The sequence below is a fragment of the Diuraphis noxia genome, unplaced genomic scaffold, assembly GCF_037042655.1.
Source record: "Diuraphis noxia isolate RWA-SAM2 unplaced genomic scaffold, SU_Dnox_SAM2 contig0002, whole genome shotgun sequence".
Taxonomy (NCBI): Eukaryota; Metazoa; Arthropoda; class Insecta; order Hemiptera; family Aphididae; genus Diuraphis; species Diuraphis noxia.
Genome location: NW_028301712.1, coordinates 28,913,734 through 28,931,499, shown reverse-complemented (window position 1 = coordinate 28,931,499; position 17,766 = coordinate 28,913,734). Strand labels below are relative to the sequence as shown.

The following is a 17,766-nucleotide window of genomic DNA, read 5'->3' as shown; positions in this document are numbered from 1 at the left end:
GAAATATTACAATGATTTTGTTTTTATTTTTAAAGGCAGTATTTGCTTTGACATAACGGTTGTATTAATAGTATAATACCGGATGTTTAAAAAGGAAGTCGTTCGTCTTTTTCTGTATTTTGGTGTTCCGGAGCTACAATATACAATAAATGTCGTAGTGCTCGTTTTTAATGATCGTGTTTTGTAAACGAAAAGTAATTTTCTAAAAAAATAATCGTTTTATTCAAAGAAGCTACGTTTTTTTTTTTTTTTTAATTATTTATAACAATTTGAACATGTCAAAGAACAAATATTGTAAGTATTGTAATTATATATTTTTATAGTATTATATTCATAATGTATGACATGTATATTGTATATTTTATTATTTTGATTATAAAGTAAAATTGACTTTTAATATCAAGCCTTTACGTTCAAAGCTCCTAAACAGTCCTATAACCAAAAAAACCTTTAAAGTTACATTATTATTTTTATCGAAGTTCTATCCAAGAAGAAAATAATTAAATAACCAAGTTAAGACAGATTTATTTAATTTCTTTTACAAGCGTATTTATTTTTCTTATACGTTTCTTTTTTTTATATTTTTCCTGTCACTTCTATCTTTCCACAGTTGTCAGCTTTCTTTTGATATCAACCACAATACGATAGTTTTGTCATCTTCAGAATAATTTATTTGTTTTACTTAAAATTCTAAACATACGGTTACGTTTTATCTTTAATATAGATCAAATTATATTTTTTAAGTTTCTAAGAGAAGCGAGGTTTAACAATAATGTATTTTTTATAATTTGGTATATTTGTTCATGTTTTTTGGTAAAAAAAACGGCTTCATAAGTTTTATGTGACCACATAACAATCTATAGAATATCTTATAAAAATGTTTCACTATACATATATTGAGGTCATTTTTAGAATTTTCGATAAAAATTTCAAAAAAACGTCATAAAAACTGTAAAATGTATATCACATGAATTTTAATAGACCATTACTAATTTGTTCTAATTTGAAAAAATTAAAACCTAAAGAATTTTCATCGGTTATTTTATAATACTGACATCGTAAAAATGTTCAACGTATTTCGAACATTTTGGTTCTCTATATAGAATTTTTATAAGTTTTTTGTGTTAAAGAATTTTTAATTTAATTAAAAATGTAATACAAACTCATTTACACAATGGGTGTCCGACACGAGGTCTGTTATTAGTAAAACGTAAAACTATTCCTGGTTTACCTCGAATATAGCATATATGATAATTTTAATATGATTAATATGAGTGGGTAGGTACCCGCCGCAAAAATAATGTACACTCATTTTTTAGTGCTCTTTAAATATTCCTGTTCGAATGATCTTTTTTGTAGAAATTATATTAAAAATTTATTTCATATAGGTATTTACACTTTTCAATTTTTTTAAATTTTTAATGTGTTCGCAGCTTGGCAGCGTTGTACACGCGTATAAAATGAAAGGGAAAATACGTTGATATAGACTACTGGACTTATATAAAGTAATGTATAAACGAGGGGTCAGGTGACACCTTTCAACAATAATGATGAAGTTGGAAATGTTAACTTTGATATTGATGTCAAAAGTGCCAACCAAGTATAATTTAGTCCATAAATATGCGATTCACTTAGTAGGCATTATTGTACGTTAGATAGTTATAACTTATAATATTTTTAAATTGCGTACCTACGTAAAATAATTTGATTAAAAATGTGGCAATATTAAAAGGAATTTTACGTATAATTATCATACATAGTTATGGTACCTATATAATATGTGAAACTAAACATTCGATGAAACAATTATTTTTCGTATCTTGAGCACATTTTATTTTCCGATTGTCAAATTTTTTTCCACTCGCGTTGATAATAAAATGAAATTTCAGTCCATAAATTTGCAGAGTTTCAGGGTAGTAAAGGTTTCGAGTGTTTCGAGGTTATTAGGTTTATGCAGTCAGTATAAAATATTTTAACAATATTTTAACAATATTGTAATATATTTTTATGCAATTTGGTTTTAATTTATCAAATATTAAATGGTAATGACAAAATATAATTACTATATAAACATCTTTTAATGATAGATGTTCATTTTTTTATTGATTCTTAGCCGAGAAACTATAGTCATTAGCTGTCTGTGGAGGGAGATGGTTGGTTGGGAATACGTATTGTATGTATGGCAAGAATTTTGTTATTAATTTTTGGCCATCTGGAAGCTAGCAACGCCGGCTGGTCCGTACACCCAGAACGCGTATGAAATTGAGAGTAGACACCGGGCCGTACCAAGCCACAATAATGTTTATATTTGTTGTGTATTTTTAACGGAGCTATTTTGATAATTAATATTTTTTAGGGATGGGTCATTAGGTCATCATAATGAAAATTACGAAAAACCACCTTATTGACTGTGGAATAAAATAAAATTGAAAGTCAATCAATCATGTATAGAGTTTTTTCGAAGAATAGAACTTAATAGCATACAAATTGTGTCATAATTTAATAATTATTTTAATTTTTAATTGTTGAAACAAATTGTGGACATTAAGTTTTTGATACAAAAAATGAGATACACTAACGAACCTTACATCATAATTCATAAATAATATACATATACTCATAATTTTGATTGGTTTAACTTATATAATATTATTATTGACACGTTGTAATTATAATACGAATGAAACGAGAGGAATATACCGGATATAGTAACACAGGTTTATAGAACAAGTAGGTAAATATGTTGTAATAGTCACGCACGATTGCACGAAATTATTTTGTTTGTAATCAAAATTATTATTACTACAAAAAGGTTTTCGTGCCCTGCCCATGTCCTAGTGCTAATATGTATCATGACTTACTTATACTATATTAATAATAAAATTTGTAAAATATCATAAAATTTGTATACGATGAACAAAAGTTGAACTATTGAGTCTGTGCATGAGTGATCCACCTCGACGCCGAAAATATTTTCATACAACACCTTATGTATTATTATTTTACTACTGGAGAACTTTTTAGTCAATTGTAATGAAATATTTTTGACAGTTGTTTGACCCATACTAAAATCATATAATAATACGATAATAATCAGTTCGGTTTCGCGTGCCGTCTAGTGCACACGTATGCTGTATACGCTCCGTTATCAGAGATAGTGAAAGATCAGCGTCATTAGTTAATTACACGTATCCGCGCGATGGACGTTGTACCTAAATACTATAGTAGATTCGGTATGCAACTTACACACAATAAGGCCAAACGATTGTCAACAGTTTACGACATCAAAGGTAAATTCCCTTTCAAAACGCGGTTCTGGAAAGCAAAAATCGCTCACGTTCACGGCAAACGTAATCTATCTTCTTCTTCTACTTCTACTTCCCCTAGACCTGCGGCCAAGAAGCCAAAACCATTTGTTTCTCCGAACCGGTTCGAGGTTCTACAAAGCAACGATGATTCAAGTGAGTGTGCTTTTCTCCCATTTAGTGATCATACTTTAGTACGTGAGACTCAGTCTCGAACCGATATAAACGAAAATGCAACCCGTTCTCAACCTATTTACATAAAAAATATAACCAATTTCACCTCGTTCAAAAATAAAGTAATACAACTCACGTGTATTGATGGTTTCATTTGCAAGGTTACGTCATCCTATCTCATCGTTCGACCAAATAGGCCGGACAAAGCTAAACTATAATACTCGACTACTTAAAGAACTCCAACACGGATTTCCACACTTTTTGTCCACCTTAGCTCTCGACCATTCAGGATCATAATCACAAACCTACATCCCTCAAATCTTAGTTCTGATATCTCTGATGCTTTAACTGAGCTTGGCCACTCGGTTAGACATATAGAAGATATCAAAAAGAACAAAATATCTCTTCCATTATTTTTTGTAGACCTAAATCCCAATAGCAACAATTTGGACATCTTTAAAACTACTATTATTGCATACCTCCGTCGTGGTCGAAAAACCACATAAATCCAAAATCAGTCCACCTCAATGCCATAAATATCAGGCGGTCATACGAAAACATATAGTTCACACAAACCTCGTTGCATCAAATGTAGAGAAGAACATCCCTTTGACAAGTGTTCCAAAGATAATAGTCTACCAGCTAAATGCGCACTCTACGCAGGTGTTCATACCTCATCGTATAAAGGATGTCCAGTCTACAAAAAACACGACGCTTCGGGAAGACGTTTAAATTTCTTTTCTAGACCTACTAAACTCATGCAGTCTGAGAACTCCTGCAGTCCCAACCAAATTCGAATCTACGCCGATGCCACAGCCAATCAACTACCATCAGTCGAATTATTTGTTAGTTTAAGTAAACGTATTAGCAAAATCTCAAATACCTACTTATTTAATTAAGTCATTAATGTCTGTTTTAAATAATTTAAATTTAATCTTATCTACTCCTTATTACTTTTAGATTATTTTCATCATTTAATTTTCATGTTATTATTATTATCTGTATCAACAGTATAATATGTTGTCTTCTGTTGTTGTTATTGTTATATTTAAATAATTCACTTATCTTATTTTTGAGTTATAATTATATATTCTCATTGTAATTGTGAACTATAATAGTTTTATAATGAAAGTTCATAGTAAAAAAAAAACTATAATAATTATTATTCGTATTATTATTAGTTATAATAATATTTTATCTCATTTAAATGGATAGTCGAAAAACGTTTAACATCTGGTTTAAAATTTGTTCCTCAAACTTGATCATTTTGATTTTTTTTTTTTCGTTTACTATAATATAGTTCAAGTCCTCACTCGAATATATAAAATAACGATATAGTTATTGCCCTGTTGGTTTTATTATCATATATTTAAATTGCACTTTATCAGACGTATATGTAGAAATTGGAAAGTTTTATGACAGTTGTAGTGTCATGTAATTGATTCATTAAAAAAAAAAAAAAAACAATTATTGTCCTTCAACGTTCAGAATTTTTCATTTTATACTTCACATAATATTATTGCACGATGTGATCTAAATATAATCAACGATATCAATTATTATGAATAGATATTGTTTTGTATGATATTTATTTCAGATTCTTGTGAATGAGAGGTTGAAAGGGAAATAATTAATAAAATGTATAAATCTACGAAGGATACCATGACATTACTGCCAAGAGGTCACCTAAATTGCCTATTCAACACGCCGTGTTACACAAATAATGCGTTTCGGTACCAAAAATGTCAATTATCACATTATAATTACTTCTATACCTGGTTGGCTGCTTAATACTAATTAGTTAATATTCAGCCTACGAAATGTATACTATCCTTCACGTTTTTCAATACTCAAGCATAAAACTTTAAATATTATAACTATATATATATATATATTATGTATAGACTGTTACGGTTATATTAAATTATTATTCAATCATTTTAGTAGATTAATTTGATTTTTATAAATTTCATGTAATATTTAATAGACAGTATTAATTAATTGTTTTACAATAATATTATGGGTAAAGTTACTGTAGGCTGTTTTTGTTTTAAATTGTTTTTTTCCTTATTCTGGAAAAGCTTTATTTACCACTAGTGATTTTATTTTAGTATAAAAGATGGTCTTCCTTAACATTTTTTGATTTTTGTATTTTATGTGTTTGAATAAAATGAACCACAAAAGGTTAAAAATAAATTACTGAAAACATGTCCATTCATGACAAGAGTTACACGACAACCCCTTATAAGATATTCATAGGATTTATGGTATTGCAATTTTCGACAGATATAAACTATACAATGTTTTTTAGAAACCACCCCTTTCAAAAATGCGACACATACATTTTTAAGTCCAGTGACGATAAAAATCTTCATGCGCATCATAGTTCTGAGAAAAAAATAATGGAGAAATTTGTTTAATGTTTAAATCTTTTATTTGCGTTATTGCGATAGTAGATATTATAGTTGTATACAATTAAATTGTTAATATTATTTTAGTTATTTTTTTATTCGGTAACACTATATATAGAATCAAGAGTAGTAGTATTACACCACTTTAAGCAATTCATATACCTACTAGTCAGAAATATATGTATATTTTAAACAGTTTATTATGATTCAAAACTGTGATTTAAAAAAAAGCATTGATAAGAGTAAACAGAAATCACTTATTTAGTTATTTTTTTATTCGATTTAGTCTACAGATACACAAATTCTGATTTTTATAATCATCACCCAATACGAGTGTATGCTCGTACAGGCGTTCCAATAGAATGCATATCATTACTCGTACAATACGATATCCATCACCGATATACATTTAAGTAGATAAATTTCCTTTTATAATATGCAACATGTATATGTTACGGTAACACTTCTAGACGAGTAATGAAGTCATGATAACATAATATTTTAAAACGTGATAAATAATATTATTATTACGTTTCGCGATAGAAAACCTTAAAAATGATTGCGTTTGTTATTTGTCACCCGGAATAGTAGTAAAATATTTATATTATACGTAAATATATAATAAATTAATTAATGTATTAAATGTATTTTAATGTAAATAATATTATGATTGCAGGCGGTGCGGATGAACCATAAAAAAGAACCAGTGATCATACTCGACGAAGACAACATGTTATTAGACGATAAAATGATCTATACGTCGCAACCGAAGACTTATCCGTTCGCTGTAGTCCTGAGACTTCGTGTACTTCAGGTACCAGCTAGTATACAAATCAATATTTAAAAATTAATACAGTTAAACTGCAGTATAATTATGACTGTAAAGCTTTAATTCTACAAAGAAAATATATATAATTCTGTTTTTTATTTCTTAAACGTGGAAAAAATAATTTAACAAATCCAAGTTTCGGCCGGCGGTTTTCTTGTTCTCTTACTGATTTTGCAGTGAAGGAGCCCTTGAATTGAGTTTAGTGGTAGATACGAATTATTTTAATTAATTTTGGATCCATGTATCCGGATAAGGTATTCCAGCATCGTCATGAAGCTGTTTGTTATGCATGAATTTTAATTTTAATTTTGTATTAAGGACTATTCCGAGAAATTTATTCTGTCTTATCTGAAGTTTTTTCACTATTTTTTAGATACATTGGTCCATACGGGCCATGCGTATATTATTATAGTGGCCAAATTTGATAGATTAGAAGCAAGCGTTTGATTTGCAGTGTTGAGCTATAATTAATTAAGGAGTATAGAAATTTTAACCAAGCGTAGTAGCGTGATGCACGAAACAATATTATAAAACAACGCCCAAATATAATCTATTAATAAATTAAAAAAATCGACAGTATTTGATAAAGGGTAAAATTGTATTTGTTTTTATGTAATTTATTGTGAAACCAAAGTATCTAGGACATAACAATTTATTTGAGTAAAACAATTTATAACTCTACTTTTGAAAAATATTGAGTGATGCTAATTTACGCACTGCATTACTAAATATTATCAAATTTCAAAAATTGGTATAATAACACTTAATTTAACACAAGCTCGTTTCATAAGGCCGGTGACACACATTAGAATTTGTTTCGTAAAATTTGTTTCTTACAATTAATCACACGAAAAATATTTCATGGTTAATAAACACAGAACAAATTTGTTTCACAAATAATTTTTTCACCTACACACCATTTAGTTCACCCAGCCCATTTAAGTTGGTCTAAAGATGTCGTCCAATTATGACATTATTGTTCTGTGGTGGTTAGAAAGAAATCGAAAGAAGAAGATTATTTTTTAAAAAAAGACGATACTGGGTGTATCATGCGAACCAAATTAATTTAAAACATAGTGCTATACTATATTGTTGCAAACGAATTAAACCAACATCCGGAAAAATTTAAATCATTCTATAGAATGAATCTCACAAATTTTCAACAAATAGTGAACTTGGTTGGTCATCGATTAAAAAACAAGAAACATACTGGAGAGAACACAAATATTATAAATAATTATAATATTTATATATACCTATTTACGTCATGGACTGCGCGGTAGTTGATAGTGAAATAACGAAACAATTACAAATGAAACCAAACACATTTGGTTTCATGAAACTTGTTTACAAAATATTTTTGAGATAACGTTTTGGAGACATCAGTGTGTGTTGCTCCATTTAAATACACGCGTTTATAACTAACGAAATAAATTTACTGTTTCATGAAAAAAGTTTTACGAAACAAATTTCTGATGTGAGTCGCCGGCAATAATGGCACAATAATTAGAACTCCCATGTATGCATTTCAATAGTTAAATTTAAATTTTAAGAATTCAAATATCAAATAAATATGTACAAATATCTGTGTGAAAATTAATTTGAAGCTGTGAAACATTTTCACCTGGTGAACGTCAAAAATTATCTAAAGTGTCAAATAAAATATGACAAATGACGGGATCATCGTATTGAGAATATACGAGTTTAAGCCGCGGACAATCCTCCATTGCTGCGTGGTATTTATTTTGCTCGTTATCGAAGGCATTCAAAACTGAATTTTTACTTTACAATTTGCTTAAAGTGGCGTAAAATGCTTTCACCATCGTGGCAGTTTATTTATTGTTTTAGTGCAACAAAACATTGTTTAAAATTTAATTTTGAATAGTACAAGACATTAAAAAAAACCGTTTATCATCATGACGAAACTGTAGACACATATTTTGTTTAAAGATATTGTTTAATACCTACTTCGAATTTCACTATATTTTTCTAGATCTTATACATATAGCTTCGTAGAATCATTGATTAATGTACCATAAATAATGTCATTATAATAGCACAATATAGAAATCAAAACACATAATGCAGCAAGAATAATATTTTAGTATACAGTTCCTTTAACACGTGTAATTTTAATATTAATCTTTAAAGTTCTCAGAAGCTCGTTTTTGTTTCGTTTTTGCTATTTTTACGTTTGAATCGTTTGATTAATACACCAAAATTTACCAGGCAAATTTTATTAGTATAAGCACTTAGTATTTTGTATAGGGTTTCAAATAAGAGATGCGATTATACGCTTGCTAAAACACTGAAATAATTAATGTGCATATATAGGTACTATAATACTGCGGCAGGTATTCGGCCACGTGAAAAGCTTTCACGCATTATTACAATATAAAATAATATAATCTCGGGGGTCATGTTTAGTCACGACTCTCTGTACAATGTCCGTTTATAGTTGTTTTAAAGTAGTAATACACCTCGTGAATATTTCAACGAGCAATTATATTATTTACATCGCGGTAAAAAAAAATTGAAAAAACTATAATCATTGTAAAAATATACGTTCATATACAGTATACACTAATATAAAAAACAACGATTTTTGTAGTTTTAGAAAAATTGGACGTACATTGGCTACATTACAATATTCTTCTTACATGTGAATCGCGACTAGTCAAAAATATAATATTAAAAATACTGTTTTTCAATCAATCTCATCCACAAGGACGAAGTAAAAATAGAATATAGAGAACATGGGGCGTATTATGTGAGACTGGAATTTGTCATTATAAATTGATATAAAATATGGATATGGAACCACTCAAAACAAAGTTCTACAACACCACTGAACTTTGTGCGCCGTGGTAGTTTATTTTTCTGTATGGAATTTATGGGATATTAACTTATTTTCATAAAGTCAGCGGTGTCGTTGATACATCAACGGTGATCCCGTAATATGATTTATCCTCCATAACACTATCACATACCTTTATAAAACACATTCTTAAATTGACATAAAAAATACAAGAGTGTCAAATTTGACCTCTTTTTCTCAGAAATTCCTTTTTTCATTTTCCGTGAAATTCATTGCACCTCATTTATAAATTGTTCAAATACCACTTGAAAAATATACATAATATATGATATTTTTGATAAGAGAAAAATATATTTATAGACTACTGCTATGCAAAAACTAAATAAAAACCATCTACATGCAAAAATTTAGAATAAACGTTATAAAACAAATTCCGTAGATGAAAGATTTTTTTCATTCATTTAAAATAAATGTTTATAAATATTCAATTATAAGTTTTATTATTATCTATTATAGTTTCGAGTATAAGACCTTAAAAAAACAATTCATGGGTATTCTATTAAGATTTTCAGTAGGATGCAGGATGTAATGTTTTTTTCTTTTGCTCATTTCATTGTTAATTTGATAAAGGCTATAAGTACTACATAATATATATTATATATATTTTTTTTTGTTATTCTCATGGTTAAGCATTAACAAATAAGTTTATTAGCTTACAAAAATATAAATATAAATTATAAAACAATAAATACATTGGAATCACTAAATTGTGTTAAAAATATCAATATATTTGAGAAATGATATAAATCTATAGCCGTTGTCACAATATATATTATATATAATAAACTTAAACAAAATAATGTCATACAAGCTTTATGAGTATATTATACTGCAATACAAAAAAATATAGTTGTATTATATTTTAATTTAATTCGGTTTGTTATTAGTATTTAATTGGTTTCCGAAAATAATTCTTGATTCTAATATCTCGATGTAATGAATTAAATATAGGAGATAAGTACTAAATTAGCGAAAAAAATATATACTTAAAATAAAATCCACGGTAGTTTAAATATAATTTACACTCAAGAGCCACGACGTTATAATGCTGAATAAATTGCTTAGGAATATTTCATATCCTCTCACTAACTCACTCTCTTTCTACATATACATATTTCCTTTGATTTATTTACGGTACCTAGTAATACATATACTATTTGAACCCTTCATAAATATATTATTAAAAACGCAATACGTGCTCTCCCCATATAATATTTATTTTTTTGTAATTATTGTACTGGCATAGTACAATTATAATTATATATATGTATATTATTTCAGATAGTTTGCGGTATTACCGGGTTAGTTATGGGTATGGTTGCCACTATAGAAGAAAAGGGAAAAATGAACTTGGGCTTAGCAATACCAGCTGGAATTTTGACAGTCATTGCTGCAGGTGTGTATAGTACTATAATATATATTATATGAACATTATCATAAAATTATTAATGAATAGCTATAGATAGTATATTTATGATCTGAAACTCTAAAAAATGTGTGCAAATATACCAAAAAAAAAAATATATATATATATCAAAGTAAAGATTTAAAACAATCAAATATGATATCAAAAGACTAGCCCTGTATTATTAATAATTTACTTTAAAATTGATATACTATAATTTTTAATAGATCAATAATAGAATATTGTATCTACAACCGTAGACTAATGACCTAGCTTTTGAAGCCTTATTCTCAATATAAACAAAAAAAATAATAATATTAATAATATTAATATAGAATACCGTATATAATATTATTATAATAACATCAAGATATATTTTTGTCTTGAATGCCTCTGTGAATTGTGATACCAAAATTAATATTATATAATCTTGCAAGTGTTGCCTACGGGAAACTGGCATTTATATTGTTTTCGGGAGGTATGTTTTTATAAGCATGTACGACACGCTTGTGTAGACTAACCGAGTTGATCTGTGCAATGTTAATCTAATAATAAAAATATATAGGTATTTTGAAAATGTTTTTAAAATATAAAATTTTAGAAAAATGACTTGTACGGTGTATATATGTGGTTTACAAGACGTGATACAAAAAAATTTCCTTAAAAAACAAAAACACATTTATGGCTCACGTTCATTAAAATGTGTTGAAAAATAACTATCTACAAAACGTAGCTATACATAATAAATATGATTGTATTATATCATTGAACATAATGTACACTGTACACTAATTACACTATATGCCCTTTTAGTTATATTATATAATTAGGACAAAACATGCTATAAGTCTTAAAGTCTATATTTCTTTCCCCAATATGCTATGATTCAATTTTCTCGAAATGGCTATTATAGTTATGAAATTTCCGAGGTGTTTATCATTTATAGTATATAAAACAATGGAAATCACCTAATAAGTACCATATGAGAGTTAGAACAAATTAATAATCTTTTAAATTCAGCAAGAAAATCTAATTAAATAAGTAATAACTTTATTTTCATTGGCACCATACTCCATAACATTTTACAAGACCATAAATTCTATTAAATATTTAAACGTATTAATCAATAACATTTATGGAATGTAATTATTAATTTTAACAGTAAACATACCACTATAAGTATGACATGTGTTTTTAATTAAAACTGCTCTGTGATAGTTTAACACCATAAAAATATAATTTCTAATAAAACATATGGTACTTTTGAAAAATGAAAATATAGGGTGTTTCATAAAGAACGCAGTTTTCGAAATCCTGACTAATTTGCTATTGTTAGGAAGATGGCACTGTTTTTATAATTTCTGTTATTTGTGGTTATTTAGGAATTTGGTGAATAATCAATATAATGTAGTTTATTTTGTTTATTTGTTGACATGGAGTGGTATACAATTGAGCCACGAGTATCATATTTTATTTATTAAAACCTATTATAACATGGCGAGTGTGTTGCTGTAACTGTTAGAAACGTCGTACGGTCCTCAAACATCATGAAACGATGACCGCGCGCATCAGCAATAATGACATCTGGTCAGAGACAAGACCAATTTCGAACATTACCTAATACTTGTAACGAATTATAACTCGCAGTTTTTTTATGGTTATAATAACGTACATTTATTTTATTATATTTATTAAGTTGATATTATTTTATTTTTATTATAAATATTCTTGCTCTTTGAGCTACAATCAAAAATCAACATATAGATATTTGGTGGTATGAATAATGAACTCACGATACTAGTTGATAGAAGAGCCCCACGACAATCACAGCACGTTTACTGTCAGTGACCAACACCGGTTACAACCATAGATCATATACAATGGATAGAGCCACAGCTCAATATGTTGATGTACATGTTAGCGACAAGTCGCCAGTTGTGTGTACCTTTCTGTGCATGCGCATTCGAGACTTGTCGCTTATTTTTCTCAATGATATGATAAATATGAACTGATAAGATTAAATTATAATTTTGAATTTCGAATTCCAATTAAATATGCGACTAGTAGCTAGCGGCGCATGCGCAATAGAGGTCACATTATTGACGACTCGTCGCGAACATGTACATCATCACCAATATAATGTAATCTATAGGTTATGGCTCCATCCATATTATATGATCTAAGGTTACAACACGGGTTAACGTGTTCCGGCGTTTGATATCGATAACAGTCTTGGCGGGGCTATAATGATGTTGGACGGTTGGCACGGTTGGCACGGTTGGCTGGCTGGCAATTGCGGTGGGGTACTGTTGGCAGCTCTTACGGCAGTGATGTATTGCTGGCGGCACTCGACTGGTGGTAATACGGGTGAAAAATTTCAATTTTTAAATATTATTTGTCGTAAACTCCCACACTTTGCCAATCTGTTGTCAATAGGGCCGTATTAAGGGGGAACTACAGGGTACTGTTGCCCCGGGCGGCTAATTTTTTTATTATTTAAATTTGTATTTTGTATAATGATTAATGAGGCGTATTTTTTTTGTTGCACCTTGGTGTCAAATTCCTAAATACGGCCCTGATTGTCAATTACATCAAACGAGATCAATAATTAATATACAATCATCAATCATCATCCGTCTATGCGAATTATAAAGTTGAATATCCCATCCAAATTCTTATTTCCAACCTCGGTCGTCTAACCATTGGCGTACCTAGCAGGAAACCATAATACGACGAATTCGGACCTGCTGCCCAAACACACACACTTTTAGGCGCAAACGAGCCCAAAGTTCAGTTTTTTAATATTTCGCTGTTGTTAACGACTCTAGAGAGGGTCATATGCACGATATCGCATTTTACACTTAAACCTCAACTTACAGGAAAACAATTTCTGATGAAATAAAATTGATTTATAGCAAAACTAAAAACTACGTTCTTTATGAAATACCCTATATTTAAATATAAAATGAATTTTCTAAATTACTTGCTAGGTAACGTATAACTACTTAATTAGGTAATTTAAAGAACAATGCAAAAAGAAAAACGTTTTTTGAAAAAAAATAACTGGTAGAAGAACATGTTGTAAATAAATTAAATTTTGTAAATGCTTTTGATAATCATTAGATTTCAAGTTAATTAAAAACCATTTTTTTCTTCTTATTACTGTGTTCACTACCTATGTATAAATATAATTTCAATAATTATTGTTAACATTATATAGATTGTTAGACTATAGACTACAACTTGAATGATCGTCATTAAAATACATTTAGACCATTACATGTACATTGTACAGTATATAATTTTTACATTTAAAATTATAACAAACTAGTGATGGGAATTATTCGAATATTCGAATTCGAATAGGTCTATCGTAAATAATTCGAATATTCGAATATCAATATTCGATGCTACAATACAATACGTAACGAAAATTATTCGTTTAAGTTTTTGCGCAACACAAAACGTTTAATAATAATATTTTATGGTGCATAAAGGCCTGCGAGAAGTGAATTCGAAGCCAGCGATATTTACTATTTGACAGGGCAATTTATTAAAATAAAAAAATAAAAACTGTGCAAAATACTGGAATATCATAATTAAATTATTAATAATAATGTATAAGTTACAACAAAAGTAAATAAATAGATGGTATAACTAGTAACTACTAAGTTAGTAGTTACTAGTTAGTAGTACTAACAAGTACCTGCAAGATAAGAACTATTTTCGTATTTAGGTCGATTAATCATTGACATACATTATCTTTAGTTGTGTAGATATGTTATTAATAATAAATAGTATAAAAAGCTTGCCATGGAAGAACAGATAAAAAAAATTAGATATTTTAGCATCGAATACTGATATTCGAATATTCGAATTATTTACGATAGAACTATTCGAATATACATTACATTACTAATTATAAAACACAATTTCAAGTAATTTACAAACTAAATTGCAACTCACTGCAAAACTATTTTCTCTTTGTATCTAACATTTATACTCAATTCACAAATCATTTAAATGATGGTAAAACTATTATTAACATATATTTTAATGGACCGATAAACGAATTTTTTTATCAGTAAATATTTTTGGTCAATATACACAATATTCAGACAAATAACAGCCTTTTTATGTTCACTCATCACTAACTAGGTCATGATGTTAATAGCTCTTTAAAATGTTGTACTAAACCCGTTTTATTTTTGTTTACCAATTATACCTAACCAAAACTTAAAGCATTACGAATATTTCAATAAATATCCTTTTGAGTTTAAAAATATGTTCAGTTAATTGTATTATAAAAAAATAAATATAAATTATTAAGTCAAGTATTGTTGTAAATATTGAAACATTATAGTTATTGATAATATACTGAATTAACGAAATATTTGATCAAAGTGTCTTCTCGTTGGAGCACAATATTCTCATTTACCTAACTAATATTTTAATGTAGTTAATTAGCAATGAATGGCTTCCACCTGTCTGACAAACCCAAGCAATCAATCTGAATTACCGACAGTAGCTGGTAAAGCACCAATATGGTTTTCAACCCGGCAACTTTCTAGCTTCCTATTTTATAATATATATTGCTATAATTTGCAAGTGAAAATTATAAATATGAATAAAATATAATCAGCGTAAACCAAACATAATTTCTAATGTATACAAATACATTTTCTGTTAAATATCAAACCATTAAGTTTTTATTTATTAGCTTTTTAAATTGAATTCATATATATATATAAAGTATCTAGGAGATTCCTATGAAATTTGCAATTTGAAATTTATAAGTTGCGTTTATCTGATTTTTGTGATATAGATCTAATATATTATGCAAAAATTAAACTGAAAAATAAAATAATAAATAGTTGTAGTATTTTTTTATTTATAAACTTTTAATTATATACGTGAATATCTATTTTATAGAATCTCATAAAATGTTTATATTAGGCACGAGAATGAAGTATACATTAAAGTCATAAATAAAGTTGTTCGGCAGTACACCGGTATACTACCAATATAAATGACAAATAAACAATGAGATAATTCATCATTTTAAAAGCTTTTTATTATATTTAATATTGCCTTTTGAAATGTAAATATTTAAATATGTAATCATGACATTTTATATAATTGTATATTTAGGAATGAAAAAACGTCCCACATAATTTTTGCATTGAATTGCACCAATCACCCTTCTACAAAATGATTTCAATATTTTTTTTACGATTTCAATGTAATGCGTTTTTCGAAAAATAATAAATACAAATATATTGTTGAACATTTTTCAATACATTTATGGAAAAATTGTCTCAAGTTGAATAATAAAAAATCTGGATGTCGCTCTGCTGCGCAGTAGGTTACAAGTGGGTTACTGTAATGGATGAAATTAAATTTGAATCCAATGATATTATATCATTTCAGTATACGAAAAACGATTCTGAGCGGATACAGTTTATCTGTCTAGGATATATTATAGATTATTAAAAATTTTTTAATTTAAAATTAAAAAAAAAATGTTTAATGAATTTCTAGCTTAAAATAATTTGCGAATTTTCGTGATATTTACTTATGTTGTCAAAATTCAAACTTTGAATGCTTGTAAAAAAAATTCTTTGCATTTCTCTTATTTTTCAACTGCTAGGTATTGTAAAAATATTTTAGGAGCCTTGTATTAAATTTTCAAGCTTTTCTACCTTACAAATAAATTATTATCGATATTAATTTAAAAAAAAAAGCGGTAAGTGGATGTCGGTCTGCTGTATATTAGGCGGTGAGATGAGCCTCTGACTAGGGTAGGTTAGATTTGAATGCAATGATAGGTATCATTGTATACGAAAAACAATTCTGAACGGAGATGATTTGTCTGCAGACTAGGATATATTATTTTTTTTTTATTTTTTTTTTATTAATTAAAGGCTTCAAATATAAAGGTTTATTAGCCTACAATGGTTTACATGTTTAATTTATAAATATAATGAAGATTTGATAGTTGTGATGTGCTGTCTTTGGTTCTTGTCTTATATGTTGGTTGTAAGGTCGGCCATCTTGATGAAGTTTACTATGTTTTTTTCTTGTCCTGGTCCGAGTGCGTCTTTGAGTGAGGAGGTGTTTATGTTTGCTTTTGATCTGGCGTTATGGTACGAGGGGCATTCTAGGAATATATGATTAACGGTGAGTTGGCAGTTGCATGTTTCACACCTGGGTTTGAGCTCTCTACGCATAAGATAGGAGTGGGTAATAGGATATATTATATTTAAATATTGTCATATATTCTATTTTGAAACAAATATATTATTTTTCAATTAGGATGCATTTTAAATAAGGCATGGTTAATCAATTTTTCCAAAAACATTACATGTAGTTATCATAATTCATAATACCTTATATTATAATAGATATACATATACCTGATTTTATAAAAATTTAAAACTCAAACGCTCAAAAATTTTTTTCTATAATGACGCTTCAAATTTTATTTATAGCTATTTGATGCAAAATTTATGTAAAACTTAGTGTTGAATTTTTTAACCTTAGATATTAATACAAAAATTTTATGAATTTTGAACTACAAAATAATTTGCAAATATTCATGGTTTTGACGAATTTTCGTCAATATTTGAACTTCAAATGCTAATAAAAAAAAATTGTGCATATGACGTATTCTTATAATTTTTTTAATCACTATATTACTATAAGAATAACTTATGAGAAACTTTGTATTAAATTTTCAAGTATTTTGAAAACATTTTATCTTG

General features: G+C 28.0%; 1 protein-coding gene across 4 annotated transcripts in view; it reads left to right on the top strand.

Moving 5' to 3' along the window:
* Window positions 1–17,766, top strand: part of LOC149058310 (uncharacterized) — a 71,966-nt gene that overhangs the window by 35,208 nt on the left and 18,992 nt on the right. For 3 of the 4 annotated variants that reach the window (XM_089221332.1, XM_089221329.1, XM_089221330.1), the window contains 2 exons: window positions 6,567–6,704; window positions 10,879–10,993. In XM_089221332.1, coding sequence (XP_089077458.1) covers window positions 6,576–6,704; window positions 10,879–10,993 — 244 coding nt within the window. In that variant the 5' untranslated portion in view covers window positions 6,567–6,575. Of the gene's footprint in view, window positions 1–3,274; window positions 3,462–6,566; window positions 6,705–10,878; window positions 10,994–17,766 lie in introns of those variants that run through there. The other variant, XM_089221331.1, reaches the window with a different exon arrangement.